Here is a 15,431-nt window from a genome sequence, read left to right as displayed (position 1 = left end):
GTCGCCCTCCCACCCGCCCTGCAGCCGGGCCGGCCCGCCCCCGTCCTGTCGCCCTCCCACCCCCCCTGCATCTGGGCTGGCCTGTCCCTATCCAGAGCCCCTCCATCCCCTGCGGCCGGGCCGGCCTGCCCCCGTCCCGTCGCCCTCCCACCTCCTGCGGCCGGGCCGGCCCGCCCCCGTCCCGTCGCCCTCCCACCCCCCTTGCATCTGGGCTGGCCTGTCCCTATCCAGAGCCCCTCCATCCCCTGCGGCTGGGCCGGCCTGCCCCCGTCCCGTGGCCCTCCCGCCCCCCTGCCCCCGTCCCGTCGCCCTCCCACCTCCTGCGGCCGGGCCGGCCCGCCCCTGTCCCGTCGCCCTCCCACCCCCCTTGCATCTGGGCTGGCCTGTCCCTATCCAGAGCCCCTCCATCCCCTGCGGCTGGGCCGGCCTGCCCCCGTCCCGTGGCCCTCCCGCCCCCCTGCCCCCGTCCCGTCGCCCTCCCACCTCCTGCGGCCGGGCCGGCCCGCCCCCGTCCCGTTGCCCTCCCACCTCCTGCGGCCGGGCCGGCCCGCCCCCGTCCCGTCGCCCTCCCACCTCCTGCATCCGGGCCGGCCCGCCCCCGTCCCGTCGCCCTCCCGCCCGCCCTGCGGCCGGGCCGGCCTGCCCCCGTCCCGTCGCCCTCCCGCCCGCCCTGCATCCGGGCCGGCCTGCCCCCGTCCCGTCGCCCTCCCACCTCCTGCATCCGGGCCGGCCTGCCCCTGTCCCGTCGCCCTCCCTCCCCCCCCCCCTGCGGCCGGGCCGGCCTGCCCCCGTCCCGTCGCCCTCCCACCTCCTGCGGCCGGGCCGGCCCGCCCCCGTCCCGCCGCCCTCCCGCCCTTCTGCGGCCGGGCCGGCCTGCCCCTGTCCCATCACTCGCCTGTGGCAGGCTGCCCCTCCAACTCGGGTGACAATGGGCATTGCGGCCTCATCCTGCAGCACAGGTGGGTGCAGCCGCCTGCCCCATTCCCGGCTCGGGGGAGGACCCATCTCCCACTGGTGATATTCCTACCTCCACTCTGCCTAGCAACCCGCCTCTGGCACCAGAAGATTCCCCTGAATAGGGCCCCTGAGGGACTGGGGAAGGGAGCTGGGGATAGGGTGACCAGACAGCAAGTGTGAAAAATCGGGACAGGGGGTGGGGGGTAATAGGATCCTATATAAGAAAAAGACTCAAAAATCGGGACTGTCCCTATAAAATCAGGACATCTGGTCACCCTAGCGGGGGACCTGTGGGTCGCCAAGGAGGAGCTCTCCCGTAGCCGGGGGAGCTGCTGGAACCAGCTGCCAGTGAAGGGACCCCGGATGTGCCACTCATCAGTGTGCTGACAGACTGGGATCCAGCAAGTCCTCGGGCCTGGTCCCAGCTGTGTGTGTGCTGTGGGCCCGGCCCGGCCCTGCTCTGTGCCTCAGTGGGGCTATGACGCTCAGTCGGTTAGCGCAGCAGGCTGTGCGGTCACCAGGCACCGGCTGGGTTCAGCTGTAACGGTGACTGGGCAGCTCAGCGGGAACCTCTGCTCAGGGCGCGGCGGCCGTGTGGAAAGCCGAGGACGCTGGGGTGGGAGTGCTGGGCTGAGAACCGATCCTGAGCCCCCCAGTCGGGTGGATCGCTGGGCCGCTGGCCCGGCAGGGGGGTTCTGTCCAGATCTAGGACAGAGCCGAAGCAGAGGGATGACCTGCGGGGGGGCTGGAGCCCTGGAGATTGCGGGTGGGATGGGAAAGGCTCAGGCGGTGCCGTTTGGAGAGCGGCTGGGAGAGGCGGCAGATGGGGAAGTGGGGCAGCGAGAGGGGCTCTGGGGCATGTTCAGAACTGGAGCACCCCACGCTCTGGCCGGTGCGAGCCTGTGAATGAGCATCAGCGTGTACCTGAGCCCACCCGGTACCCAGCCTGGCCTGCCAGCTCCCAGCTGGCCATGCTTCCACGCCCAGGGGTGTAACGTCACCTCCTTCCTCCCTCCAGCGTATTCGGCCTGAAGGCCTTCATCCTGCCACTGAACTGCACTAACCCCAACGCCCTCCTCCTCGACACCAGCCACCCCTGGCCGGTCTACGTGAACCCCGGCGTCCTGCTGCTCTTGTATTTCACCGTGGCCTCCCTGCTGAAGCTGAGGAAGTTGGACTCCTCTGAACGGGTGAGGGGCGCTGGGGCTGCGCCCATTCTGCCCCCTTGTGCCCCACCCTGTGCCAGGGAAGGTGCCACTGAGAGCTGCTGTGGCAGCTGGGAACCTGGCGCTCCAGAGGGCACCGGTGCCGACCTGGGGATGTGGGCAAAGAGCAATTGAGCTAGTGGCTGAAAGTGGAACTCTTCACGCCCTGCTGCGTAGCATGGTGGGGCCAGAGCCCCAGAGCACTGGCTGCCCCACTGCGGATTGTCCTCCTCAGCGAGGGGTCCCTGCAGCGAGTTCCCCAGGGTGCTGGGGAGCCCTGGAGAGGGAAATGGGGCATGTGGCCAGTGGGATTTGGGGGTGTTATGTGCAGAGGCGTCCAGAGCAGGGACGGGGACGGTTCTGCTCCAGGCGGCTCAGTCCCAGAGGCTCCCCTCTCGGAGCAGGGAGGGCGCAGTCCTTCTCTGCCTGGCTCCGTGCGCATGGGAGCAAGGAGCTGAGGTCGGTTCTCCCCACACACCCCATTCCAGCAGGACAAGGTGGAGGCGTCAGCGGTGGCGGCGGAGCCCCAGGATGAGCTGGTGGAGCTGGAGAGCTGGCCCAGGGAGGCAGATCGCCTGGCCGAAGACACTGAGGTTAGGAGGGGAGCCGCTGGCCCCTGGGGCTTCGGGAATGGAGCCCCTGGACTGCACTTGCCCTTTGGAGACTCCCCAGGGCTCGGAAGGGGGACAGGGAGCCCCTCCCCAGCGTTCCCTCAGGGAGAGGGGGGTGCTGGGCCGTTAGCGTTGGCAGCCTGTATGCCCAGGCCTGACGCTCTCCAGACTGGGGCTGCCCTGCCCAGGGGCTCACCCCGCTCCTGTCTCCCTCCCGCAGCGGATTCTGTCCCCGGACACCGAGGCCTCAGCTGCCGACACTGAAAACTGCACCGTGCACGTGATGGGGCCAGGTAAGAGGCCGTAACCAGCCCAGGAGACACGCGCTGGGGGGCGGCTCAGCTGAGTGACTGCAGCAGCTGCCCCTCCCTGGGCACTGCCCTGCTGTGCCAGCCGCTGGTGCCATGGGACTCTCCTGGGCTTAGGGCTCCATCGCGGCCCCACTTGCCCGGCTCCAGCTCCCTCAGCCCTTAGCTGGCCCCCACCCCGAGCCTGCAGCCCCTGCCCCAGGAACCCCCTTCCCTTGCACCCAGGACGGTGCAGCCTCCAGAGGGGAGTTTCCAGGGCTTGGCTGGCACAGGCCCTGGGCCCTGCTCTGCCCCTGGCAGCGAGGTGGGCGTGGGCTGCCCCCCAGCCCGGCTCCTGTTAAAGGGACCCCAGCAGCCAGGGCTGAGCTCGGCAGCTGGGTATGAAGCAAGGGTGACTCCTAGTGGTCAGAGCTCAGCATTGCAGGGACGTGCACCCTCCAGGAGTCGCATACCCGTGGTGTTGGGGTGCAGAATGGGAGGGTCTGTTCCTGTGCCGCTGCCCAGGTGTGATCCCCACGGCCCCCGACCTGGCCTCGGGCACCACGCCCATCCCTGTCTGATCTCCATGGCCCCCCAGCCCCTGCCCTGGCTCCGGGCACCATGTCCATCCCTTCTGATCCCCACGTCCCCCGACCTGGCCCCGGGCACCATGCCCATCGCTGTCTGATCCCCACGGCCCCTCAGCCCCCTGTCCTGGCTCTGGGCACCATGCCCATCCCTGTCTGATCCCCACGGCCCCTCAGCCCCCTGTCCTGGCTCCTGGCACTGCGCCTGTTGCTGTTTGATCCCCACGGACCCCGACCTGGCTCTGGGCACCGTGCCCGTCGCTGTCTGATCCCCATGGCCCCTCAGCCCCCCGTCCTGGCTCTGGGCACCGTGCCTATCACTGTCTGATCCTCACAGCCCCTCAGCCCTGTGCCCTGGCTCCTGGCACTGCGCCTGTCACTGTTTGATCCCCCAGGCACTGTGCCCGTCGCTGTCTGATCCCCACAGCCCCTGACCTGGCCCTGGGCACCGTGCCTATCACTGTCTGATCCTCACAGTCCCTCAGCCCCCGACCTGGCTCTGGCACCATGTCCGTCCCTTCTGATCCCCACGGCCCCCCACCCCCCGACCTGGCCTCGGGCACCATGCCCATCCCTGTCTGATCCCCACGGCCCCTCAGCCCCCGTCCTGGCCCCGGGCACCATGCCCGTCGCTGTCTGATCCCCATGGCCCCTCAGCCCCTGTCCTGGCTCCTGGCACTGCGCCTGTCGCTGTTTGATCCCCACGGCCCCCGACCTGGCTCTGGGCACCATGCCTGTCGCTGTCTGATCCCCATGGCCCCTCAGCCCCCTGTCCTGGCTCTGGGCACCGTGCCTATCACTGTCTGATCCTCACAGCCCCTCAGCCCTGTGCCCTGGCTCCTGGCACTGCGCCTGTCACTGTTTGATCCCCCAGGCACTGTGCCCGTCGCTGTCTGATCCCCTCAGCCCCCTGACCTGGCTCTGGGCACCGTGCCTATCACTGTCTGATCCTCACAGCCCCTCAGCCCTGTGCCCTGGCTCCTGGCACTGCGCCTGTCACTGTTTGATCCCCCAGGCACTATGCCCGTCGCTGTCTGATCCCCACAGCCCCTGACCTGGCCTCAGGCACCATGCCCATCCCTGTCTGATCTCCACGGCCCCCCACCCCTCGACCTGGCCTCGGGCACCATGCCCATCCCTGTCTGATCCCCACGGCCCCTCAGCCCCCGTCCTGGCTCCTGGCACTGCGCCTGTTGCTGTTTGATCCCCCAGGCACGGTGCCCGTCGCTGTCTGATCCCCCACGGCCCCTGACCTGGCCCTGGGCACCGTGCCTGTCACAGTCTGATCCCCACGGCCCCTCAGCCCCCTGACCTGGCTCTGGGCACCATGCCCGTCGCTGTCTGATCCCCACGGCCCCCAACCTGTTGGTGCCGCTCTCGATCTACATCGGTCCCAAGGTGCTTGGCCAGTTTGCAGCCTCACTCTGTCTCCTTGAGGGGGTGGGGATGAAGGGGCTGGGGGGGTGAGCTGGAGCCTTCATGCCCGGTGGGTTGGGCTCCTCTCTGGGAGGTGATGGGTACGAGCTGTGGGGTGCCTTGGTATTGTTGTGGGGGGTGTCTCTGGGCAGCTTTGGGGCTGCTCTAACCACCCTTGTGATTCTGTGTGCAGCGAGTAAGAAGCCAGAGCGGCGCAGGCAAAGGCTGCCCCTGCACGCGCTGGGGCACGTGATCATGAACCAGAGCTACGTGTGTGCCCTCATCGCCATGATGGTGAGCCTGGGGCAGGGCTCTGAGCGGCGTGGGCAGGGGGTGCGCTGGCTCCGTACAGGGGCTCTGAGCCCCAGTGGGCAGAGGGTGCACTGGCTCCGGACCGGAGCTCTGAACCCCAGTGGGGGCTGGGCTGGCGTGGGCAGAGGGTGCGCCGGCTCCGGACCGGAGCTCTGAACCCCAGTGGGGGCGGGGCAGGGGGTGCGCCGGCTCCGGACCGGAGCTCTGAACCCCAGTGGGGGCTGGGCTGGCGTGGGCAGGGGGTGCACCGGCTCCGGACCGGAGCTCTGAACCCCAGTGGGGGCTGGGCTGGCGCGGGCAGAGGGTGCGCCGGCCCCATGCTGGGGCTCCCTGCCCCGGTGCGGGCTGGCCTGGCCTGGCCTGGAACATGGGGAGGGGTGCACCAGCCGGGTGCAGGGCCTGAGGGCGGAGCCTCCTCTCCCCGCCAGGTGTGGAGCATCACCTACCACAGCTGGCTGACCTTCGTGCTGCTGCTCTGGGCCTGCCTCATCTGGATCGTCCGCAGCCGGCACCACTTCGCCATGCTCTGCTCCCCCTTCCTGCTGCTCTACGGGCTGGCGCTCTGCAGCCTGCAGTACGTCTGGGGCATGGACCTGCAGCCCGAGCTGCCCACCCGCGTCGGCTTCATGAGCCTGGAGCAGCTGGGGCTGGTCAGGACCAAATACCCCTGCTTGGACCTGGGGGCCAAGGTAACCCCCGCTCCCCTCCCCGCTGCCCGTCCGCCTGGTTCCTCTGCCCCGGCTGATCTCGCCCTGCCCCCCACAGCTGCTCTACACCCTGACCTTCTGGCTGCTGCTGCGGCAGTTCGTGCAGGAGAAGCTGCTGAAGAGCCGGCGCCCGCCCGCCCCTCTGCTGGAGGTGACCGTCTCCGAGGCGGGTGAGAACCCCTCCCCCACGGCCTGCGGGGTGACCCCAAAACACCCCCCGGTCCTGCCCGGGGCCTCAGCCTCCCCCCCCTCCACGGGGAGCCCATGGCAGCCTTCGGAGGGGGAGCTGCAGGGAGGGCGCATGGCCAGGGGAGACGCCATGCCCTGGGCTGCAGCGGGCGCAGCCTGTGCCTGGCCAGGGCCGTGGTGGCGCTGGACCCGCGTGTCGGGATGATGAGGGGCTGGTCTGTGTCCGGCCGGATATAACTGTGGGGGGACCCGGGCAGCCATGTGCCTGCCCCCTGCCCGCAGTAACAGGGCCCGCGGGTGTCGCTCGCAGCAGCCTGGGCACGCTTGCTGCTTTGCAATGGGGGGTGGGGGGTTGGGGACCTGGCCCCCACTGCCTGGGCACGGAGCAGGGCATCTCGGGCACCAGCGACCTCTGATCCCAGGAACCGTGCCTGGTGCCACCCGTGGGTGACGTCTGCATGTCTGGGGCTGGAGCCTGCTGCCCGCCAGGGAAATGTGCATGCTGGGTCGCCTGGAGCCGCTTCCCTGGCGCAGGCCCGGCACCTCCCCGGCTCTCACCCGCTGTGCCCTGCAGAGCCCGGCCGGCCGCGGAGCGTGCTGAAGTTCCTGGGCGAGCTGCTGACGGATCTCTACGCCAAGTACTGGATCTACGTGTGCGCCGGGATGTTCATCGTGGTCAGCTTCGCCGGGCGCCTGGTGGTCTATAAGATCGTCTACATGCTCCTCTTCCTCCTCTGCCTCATCGTCTTCCAGGTGAGGCCTGCGCCCGGCGGGAGAGGCTGGCTGGCAGGGGGCAGCTGAGGCCTGCGCCCGGCGGGAGAGGCTGGCTGGCAGGGGGCAGGTGAGGCCTGCGCCCGGCGGGAGAGGCTGGCTGGCAGGGGGCAGCTGAGGCCTGCGCCCGGCGGGAGAGGCTGGCTGGCAGGGGGCCGGAGAGGCCTGCGCCCGGCGGGAGAGGCTGGCTGGCAGGGGGCCGGAGAGGCCTGCGCCCGGCGGGAGAGGCTGGCTGGCAGGGGGCAGGTGAGGCCTGCGCCCGGCGGGAGAGGCTGGCTGGCAGGGGGCAGGTGAGGCCTGCGCCCGGCGGGAGAGGCTGGCTGGCAGGGGGCAGGTGAGGCCTGCGCCCGGCGGGAGAGGCTGGCTGGCAGGGGGCAGGTGAGGCCTGCGCCCGGCGGGAGAGGCTGGCTGGCAGGGGGCAGGTGAGGCCTGCGCCCGGCGGGAGAGGCTGGCTGGCAGGGGGCAGGTGAGGCCTGCGCCCGGCGGGAGAGGCTGGCTGGCAGGGGGCAGGTGAGGCCTGCGCCCGGCGGGAGAGGCTGGCTGGCAGGGGGCAGGTGAGGCCTGCGCCCGGCGGGAGAGGCTGGCTGGCAGGGGGCAGCTGAGGCCTGCGCCCGGCGGGAGAGGCTGGCTGGCAGGGGGCAGCTGAGGCCTGCGCCCGGCGGGAGAGGCTGGCTGGCAGGGGGCCGGAGAGGCCTGCGCCCGGCGGGAGAGGCTGGCTGGCAGAGGGCAGGTGAGGCCTGCGCCCGGCGGGAGAGGCTGGCTGGCAGGGGGCATGTTCCCTGCACGGGGCGCTGGCCTCGGCAGCCGCTTGCTCTCTGACTCCAGAGTGGTCCAGGCACCTGCCCTGCGATCAGCCACTGTCTGCAGCTGTGTCGTGTGGGCAGGTGCACCGGGCCGCTGGGCAGGGTGCTTCCTGGGCAGCCCTCTGTGCCAAGGCTTAAAGAAACCCCCAAGGTCCCATGGGGTGACTGGGCCGCTCTGCGGGTAGCAGCCAGCAGGCGGGGCAGGGCAATGGGCATCGAATTAGCACAGCCGCTGGCGGTCCGGGCGGGGCTCCGAGGGGCGTGACAGGGCTGCGCCGGGCGGGGTGCGGGTGCTGGCTGTGCGCTCAGGAGGGGGGGCGCTGCGCCCGCCCCGAGGACAGAGAAGCTGGGCAGCCCTGCCGGGAGCTGGGGGTGCGGCCGGGCTCCGAGGGGGACAGGGCTGCGCCGGGCGGGGGGCGGGTGCTGGCTGTGGGCTCAGGAGGGGGGGCGCTGCGCCCGCCCCGAGGACAGAGAAGCTGGGCAGCCCTGCCGGGAGCTGGGGGTGCGGCCGGGCTCCGAGGGGGACAGGGCTGCGCCGGGCGGGGTGCTGGCTGGCTGTGGGCTCAGGAGGGGGGGCGCTGCGCCCGCCCCGAGGACAGAGAAGCTGGGCAGCCCTGCCGGGAGATGGGGGTGCGGCCGGGCTACGGGGGGGACAGGGCTGCGCCGGGCGGGGTGCGGGTGCTGGCTGTGGGCTCAGGAGGGGGGGGCGCTGCGCCCGCCCCGAGGACAGGGAAGCTGGGCAGCCCTGCCGGGAGCTGGGGGTGCGGCTGGGCTACGGGGGCGGCTGGCTCAAGGCGGGGCCCCGGCGCTCATGGCTGCCGTCCCCACAGGTCTACTACAGCCTGTGGAGGAAGCTGCTGAAGGGCTTCTGGTGGCTGGTGGTTGCCTACACCATGCTGGTGCTCATCGCCGTCTACACCTTCCAGTTCGAGGACTTCCCCATGTACTGGCGCAACCTGACCGGCCTCACCGACCAGCAGTGAGTGCCGCCCCGTCCAGCCCCGGCGCTGCCCGCACGGCGCTCCAGGCCAAGCCTTGCTCATTGGCAGCTTCAGCTCCTAGGTGCTCAAGCCCTGCCCCGTGGTCAGAGCCCCAGGTGGGGTCGCCCCATCCCCTCGGCAGGGCAGGGTCTGTCCTGGGAGTGGGGCCGGAGCGCACAGACCCTGGCCTAGTGACACTCCCCCGAGAGGAATGGCAGGATTGTTCCCTCCCCCAGTCTGTGGAGAGGGAAACTGAGGCATGGAGAGGGGCAAGGACTTCCCCAAAGGCCGTCTGTGGCAGAGCCTCTCCCAGCCCTACCCCCCTCCTAGCACAGACTCCAGCTCACGCTGCGGCCGCTCAGGCGATTCCCAGGGAGGACGCTCCTGGGTCCCAGCACTCGACCTACTGTCTGGAGCGCGTGCCGGGAGTGGGCGGGACCAGGCGTCTCCGTGTCAGTAACAGCCTGCGGCGCTGGCGCTCTGCCGTCATGCCCGTTCTCCTCCCCCAGGGACTAGCTGCTCTCACCGGGCGAGGGCTGGGACCTGGGCAGTGCCCCGGTGGAGCTCTCCAGCTCTGCTCGCTGCGGCTGGGGAGCAGCGTTTGGGGTTGGATGCAGGAGCCGAGGGGGCTCCATCGCCCTGGTCCTCAGCTGCTCTCCTCCCATCCAGGCTGGGCGACCTGGGCCTGGAGCAGTTCAGCGTCTCCGAGCTCTTCTCCAGCATCCTCATCCCGGGCTTCTTCCTGCTAGCCTGCATCCTGCAGCTGCACTACTTCCACCGCCCCTTCATGCGCATCACCGACCTGGAGCACGTGGCCCCGCCGGAGCCCCGGAGCCCGCCCGCCCCCAGGTATGCTCCCCTCCCGCCTGGCGCTGGGTGCTGCGCTGGGGGCACCCGGCCCATCAGCCTCCTCTCTGGCCTGCCTGGTGCCCCGGTACAACGTGATGAGCCAGAGCTCGCAGCCCGGCCCTTGGGCTTGGCTTGGCGGAGGGGCATGCGGGGTCTGTGGGGCCAGGGAGCGGGGAAAGGGGCTGGGGCAGGGGCAGGCTCTAGGAGATGTCTGGGGGCAGAGGGCGCAGTTCTGGGCATCCTGTCTGCCCCAGCCCGGTGCTCCTCTGGCACCCCTGGGCTGCGAGCAGGGGCCCCTTCTGCCGACGGCTCCAGCTGGCCAGTGCAGCGCGTGGGATCGGCAGAGGGCGCTGCCGGGGGGGGGGGGTGTCAGATGCCAGGGGCTGCAGGAGCAGGGCAGGTAGCTCAGCAGGGCCGCTCTCCCCTCTGAGCGCTGACCCCAAGGCCCCACATTGGCACTGGTGGGTCCCACCTTTGGGATCTGACTTCTGCTTCTCCAAGGGGCCCCGGCCCCTCTGCTCCCTGCGTCCCAGCCCCGGGGATCCCTCTCTCAGCTCCTCTTCTGAGACCCTGTCCCTCCCCCCCCCCGGCTGCAGGTGCGAGGAGGCGCGGGGGAGCCACCTGCTGCCCCATGCGGAGGAGGAGGCTGAACCCGGCGACTCCGATTCGGCTTGGGAAGGTAAACGCCTCTCAGGGCCCTGGGCAGTGTCCAGCGGGGGGGGACTGGGGGTACGCTGGGACTGTGGGGGAGGGGCCATTTTTCTGGGGGGAGAGATGTTGGGAAGGGAGAGGGAGCTGAGGGGAGGTAGCCTGCAGGGTGGGGGGGGCACTGGTGGGGGAGGGGGCAGGGAGAGTGCAGGGCCTGCCCGGGGGGCTGGTGGGGAAGGAGGTTGGGAGAGCACAAGGGGGGGGTTACTGAGAGAGGGGCAGGGCACCCAGGGCATGGGGTGGGTGCTGCTGGGGGAGGGGACAGGGAGCTCAGGGCACATGGAGGGTGCTGGTGGGGGGAGGGGGAGGGGGAGTGGAAGTGCACGGCAGGTGGGGGGCACTGGTAGGGGAGGGGACAGGGAGCCCAGGGCAGGTGGGGGGCACTGGTGAGGGAGGGGACAGGGAGCCCCGGGCAGGTGGGGGAGGGGAAATGCACGGCAGGTGGGGGGCGCTGGTGGGGGAGGGGACAGGGAGCCCCGGCAGGTGGGGGAGGGGACAGGGAGCCCCAGGCAGGTGGGGGGCGCGGGTGGGGGAGGGGACAGGGAGCCCGGGCTGGTGGGGGAGGGGGAAGGCACGGCAGGTGGGAGGTGCTGGTGGGGGAGGGACAGGGAGGGCATGGTGGGGGAGGGGAAGGGAGCAGGCAGGTGGGGGGCGCTGGTGGGGGAGGGGACAGGGAGCCCCGGGCAGGTGGGGGGCGCTGGTGGGGGAGGGGACAGGGAGCCCCGGGCAGGTGGGGGAGGGGAAGCGCACGGCAGGTGGGGGGCGCTGGTGGGGGAGGGGACAGGGAGCCCCGGGCAGGTGGGGGGCGCTGGTGGGGGAGGGGACAGGGAGTCCCGGGCAGGTGGGGGAGGGGGAAGGCACGGCAGGTGGGGGGCGCTGGTGGGGGAGGGGAAGCGCACAGCAGGTGGGGGGCACTGGTGGGGGAGGGGACAGGGAGCCCCGGGCAGGTGGGGGGCGCTGGTGGGGGAGGGGACAGGGAGCCCCGGCAGGTGGGGGAGGGGACGCGCCCGGCAGGTGGGGGAGGGGAGGCACAGCGTGACGAGCTGCCCTGCTTTGCAGCGGTGCCCAGTAAGTGGGGCCTGGTGCTGGAGCGCCTGGTGGTGCTGGGCTGGACCTTCTCCGACATCCTCACCCGCGGGCAGGTCTTTGTGCGGCGCCTGCTGGAGCTGCACGTCCTCAAGCTGGTGGCGCTCTACACCGTGTGGGTGGCGCTGCAGGAGGTACCGGGGGATGGGCGGGCGAGCTCGGGAGCCCAGAAAGGAAAATGCCCCTGGGGCCCTGGAGCTGCTGCTGGGGAATCGGCCTCTGGCAGCCCTGGGGAGGGCCCCGTAGGGGGGGAGGGATTCTGGGGGCAGGAGGGAGCACTGCGTCAGGGTGGGGGCGGGCCACTAGCCTGCCCGGGGGTTCCTTCGGCTGCCACGTGACTCCGTGGGGGGCCTTGGCTGTCCGCAGTGAGGCTGGAGGCGGGGGCCCCTGACCAGCGCCCCCAGCTCTGCCCTCGCTCCCACGTGCTCTCTGCAGGTGTCGGTCATGAACTTCCTGCTGGTGGCGCTGTGGGCCTTTGCCCTGCCCTACTGCCGCTTCCGCCACATGGCCTCCTGCCTCTGCACCATCTGGGTCTGCATCATCATCGTCTGCAAGATGCTCTACCAGCTGAAGGCCGTCGACCCGCGCGAGTACTCCAGCAACTGCACCCAGGTGCGTGGGGCAAGGATGGGATGGGATCCAGGAGGGGATCGGGGCTCCCGCAGCAGGCAGCCCTGGGAGGGCGGCGGGGCTCCCTCCATCCTGCCCCAGGGAGCTGCCACCGGCTGCCGCCCCACGACAGCGCGGGGCAGTGGGAGGGATTGGCAGCTGGTGGGTCTGACGCCCCTCGTCCGACGGAGAATCACGGGGACCCCCTGCCGGAGGGCTGACCCCTTTTGTGTGTTTGCTCCGCAGCCTCAGCTGAATGACACCAACCTGCTGGGGGCGGAGGTGAAGAACTCCACGCTCTACCGGGGCCCCGTGGACCCTGCCAACTGGTTCGGCATCCGCAAGGGCTTCCCCAACCTGGGCTACATCCAGGTGGGTGATTCGAGGGCATTGCCCCTGCTCTCTGCTGGACTCGCTGCCCATTAGGCTGCTGACCTGCTCCTGCTGGGGATGCCCACGTAGCGGGCCTGGGGCAGAGACCCCCAGCTCCTCCCATGGGGCCCAAGACAGGATTTGAGCCCCTGGAGGCAGCAGCCCGCCAGCCCACCCGCATTCACCCGCTGTCCACACTGGCCCAGTGGAAACGGGAATCGACTGCCCCTCCGCCGGGGTCAGCGTTGGCAGCAGAGCTGGTGAATCCATGTGGGCCGTGGGCAGGGCTGGCGGGGTGACCCCTCCTGCCTCTCTGCCACCCCAAGCTGGGGGCTGGGACATGGCTGCTTAGCCTCCTGCCCGCGATGCCCCGAGACCTCGCTCCCGGCTGGGACTCACCTTCACCCTGGGCCGTTCCCCTGCAGAACCACCTGCTGGTGCTGATGCTGCTGGTCTTCGAGGCCATTGTGTACCGGCGCCAGGAGTATTACCGCAGGCAGTACCAGCTGGCACTGCCTGCCACCCAGACGCTCTTCGAGGAGGCGTCGCGTGAGCACCTGGACCGGGGCCTTGTCAGCTGCGCCAAGTACTTCATCAACTACTTCTACTACAAGTTTGGCCTGGAGGTGAGAGGGCCGGGCTGAGCGCGGCGGGTCTCTGGGAGCGGGCGCTCCCCTGCTCTGTGAGCAGGACCCCGGCATGGCACAACCCCCCCCCCCCCCCCCCCCCCGCCCAGACCCTGCCTTCGGAAACGCTCGGGCACCGGCTGTGGGGAATTAACTCCCCCTGGGGGGTGATTCCCTGGGGGGCAGTTCAGGAGGGGGGACCCTGCGGGCGCAGCGGGACCCTGGTTCTCTCCCCCTCGGCTGGCTCGGCGTGGGGAGGGCGGCGCCAGCCAGGCCCCCTGGCACGGGGCTGCCAGCAGCTCAGCCCCTCGTCTCCCCCCGCCCAGGTCTGCTTCCTCATGACGGTGAACGTGATCGGGCAGCGCATGAACTTCATGGTGATCCTGCACGGCTGCTGGCTGGTCGTCATCCTGACCCGCCGCCGCCGCGCCGCCATCGCCAGGCTCTGGCCCAAGTACTGCCTCTTCCTGGCCCTCTTCCTGCTCTACCAGTACCTGCTGTGCGTGGGCATCCCCCCCGCCCTCTGCATCGGTGAGGCCCGGGGGCCGGGACCAGGACAGCGGGGACGCTTGGGAGCCTAAATCTCTGCATGGGCAGGGACCCCCCCTTCCTTCCCACCCCCCATCCCCCCGCGGGCAGGGACCTCCCCTTCCTTCCCACCCCCCCAGCTCCGCACGGGCAGAGACCCCCCCTTCCTTCCCACCCCCCAGCTCCGCACGGGCAGGGACCCCCCCTTCCTTCCCACCCCCCATCCCCCCGTGGGCAGGGACCCCCCCTTCCTTCCCACCCCCCATCCCCCCGCGGGCAGGGACCCCCCCCTTCCTTCCCAACCCCAGCTCCGCACGGGCAGGGACCCCCCCCTTCCTTCCCACCCCCCAGCTCCGCACGGGCAGGGACCCCCCCTTCCTTCCCATCCCCCCTGGCTCTGCACGGGCAGGGGCCCCCCCTTCCTTCCCATCCCCCCCGCTCCGCACGGACAGGGACCCCCCCTTCCTTCCCTCCCCCCGGCTCCGCACGGGCAGGGACCCCCCCTTCCTTCCCATCCCCCCGGCTCTGCACGGGCAGGGACCCCCCCTTCCCCTTGTCCCAGATCTCTGCATGGGTAAGACCCCCCTTTTCTCCTCCCCCCCCCCCCCCGATCTCTGCATGGACAAGGTCTTGGGAGTAGCTGGGGGGAGCATTGAGGCTCGTGTGTTATCGAACCCCCATCTCTGTAGCAGGCCCGGGAGCAGACACATGGGCATGGTGGGGGCACGTGTGCCCCCCTCCCCCGGTGACCTCTCCTCTCCTTGGCAGACTATCCCTGGAGGTGGAGCCGCTCCATCCCCATGAACTCGGCTCTCATCAAATGGATGTACCTGCCTGACTTCTACATGGCGCCCAACTCCACCAACCTCATCAGTGAGTGCCCATCCTCGCCCTGGGCGTGCCCCCGGCCCACGCGGCACCTCTGCTCCCCACGGGACTGGTGCTTCCCGTCCGTCTGTCCACCCACCCTCCCAGCCGCAGCCAGCCACAAAGCAGTGCACTGGCTCCTCCGGGAAATGCCTCGTTCCAGGCCTTGGGAGCAGAGTCTTGGTTGCCACAGGCCTGACTCTCCCCCTGCATAGCCCCCCTGCTAGCCAGAGGAGCTTGGCTGCCAGCCTCGCCCACTGGCCCCATGACCCGGCCAGCTGGGTATTCACCATGCGCTTTGCACCTCTGGGCATGTCACGGGGAGCAGCTTCCCTGGAGGTGAGAACCAGCTGTGCCTCCCAGGCAGGGGGAGGGGCCCAGCTGGGGTCTGCCCCCTTGGAGGAGAGGCCTGGCTGGAGTCTGCCCCCTTGGAGGAGAGGCCTGGCTGGGGTCTGCCCCCTTGGAGGAGAGGCCTGGCTGGGGTCTGCCCCCTTGGAGGAGAGGCCTGGCTGGGGTCCTTCCAGCTCATTCTCCAAGGTGCTCATGGTGGTGGCATGGTGGGGTCCCTTTGACTCTCTTTTCCCTGCAGGTGACTTCCTGCTGCTGCTCTGTGCCTCCCAGCAGTGGCAGGTCTTTGCAGCCGAGCGGACGGAGGAGTGGCTGAGGGTGGCCGGGGAGAACACGGACCAGCCGGAGCTGGCCAGGGGCAGACCCAACCCGGTGCCCAACTTCATCAACTGCAGGTAGGGGGCTCCCCGGGGCTGCGCAGGGAGCGGGGCCTGGTCTGGCCTGGCCTGGGCAACTCCCGGCTCACGCGGGGCTGTGCCGAAGCAGCCAGAGGGTGCAGGGCCCGCTCCCTCGAAAGCAGTGGGCAGAGGGGCTGGGGGGCCCTGGCTCAGGGGAGCAGGACATGACTCTGACGGTGGAGGGCCACAGGGAGGGGATGAGGCATGGAGACCAT

The 15,431-nt window shown here is 70.5% G+C and overlaps 1 protein-coding gene across 1 annotated transcript in view; it reads left to right on the top strand.

Annotated features, from left to right (window-relative positions):
* Nucleotides 1-15,431, top strand: part of PIEZO1 (piezo type mechanosensitive ion channel component 1) — a 100,508-nt gene that overhangs the window by 64,154 nt on the left and 20,923 nt on the right. Inside the window, exons 8-24 of the mRNA XM_044986892.1 lie at nucleotides 1,976-2,147; nucleotides 2,651-2,755; nucleotides 2,994-3,066; nucleotides 5,257-5,357; nucleotides 5,804-6,064; nucleotides 6,141-6,252; nucleotides 6,846-7,024; nucleotides 8,676-8,824; nucleotides 9,495-9,674; nucleotides 10,271-10,353; nucleotides 11,442-11,602; nucleotides 11,904-12,080; nucleotides 12,324-12,449; nucleotides 12,875-13,075; nucleotides 13,402-13,606; nucleotides 14,372-14,476; nucleotides 15,060-15,213. Coding sequence (XP_044842827.1) covers nucleotides 1,976-2,147; nucleotides 2,651-2,755; nucleotides 2,994-3,066; nucleotides 5,257-5,357; nucleotides 5,804-6,064; nucleotides 6,141-6,252; nucleotides 6,846-7,024; nucleotides 8,676-8,824; nucleotides 9,495-9,674; nucleotides 10,271-10,353; nucleotides 11,442-11,602; nucleotides 11,904-12,080; nucleotides 12,324-12,449; nucleotides 12,875-13,075; nucleotides 13,402-13,606; nucleotides 14,372-14,476; nucleotides 15,060-15,213 — 2,544 coding nt within the window. The remainder of the gene's footprint in view (nucleotides 1-1,975; nucleotides 2,148-2,650; nucleotides 2,756-2,993; nucleotides 3,067-5,256; nucleotides 5,358-5,803; nucleotides 6,065-6,140; nucleotides 6,253-6,845; nucleotides 7,025-8,675; nucleotides 8,825-9,494; nucleotides 9,675-10,270; nucleotides 10,354-11,441; nucleotides 11,603-11,903; nucleotides 12,081-12,323; nucleotides 12,450-12,874; nucleotides 13,076-13,401; nucleotides 13,607-14,371; nucleotides 14,477-15,059; nucleotides 15,214-15,431) is intronic.

This window comes from Mauremys mutica, chromosome 14, assembly GCF_020497125.1.
Source record: "Mauremys mutica isolate MM-2020 ecotype Southern chromosome 14, ASM2049712v1, whole genome shotgun sequence".
Classification (NCBI taxonomy): domain Eukaryota; kingdom Metazoa; phylum Chordata; order Testudines; family Geoemydidae; genus Mauremys; species Mauremys mutica.
Note: the sequence above shows the minus strand (reverse complement) of the source record. Positions and strands in the feature narration are given on the sequence as shown.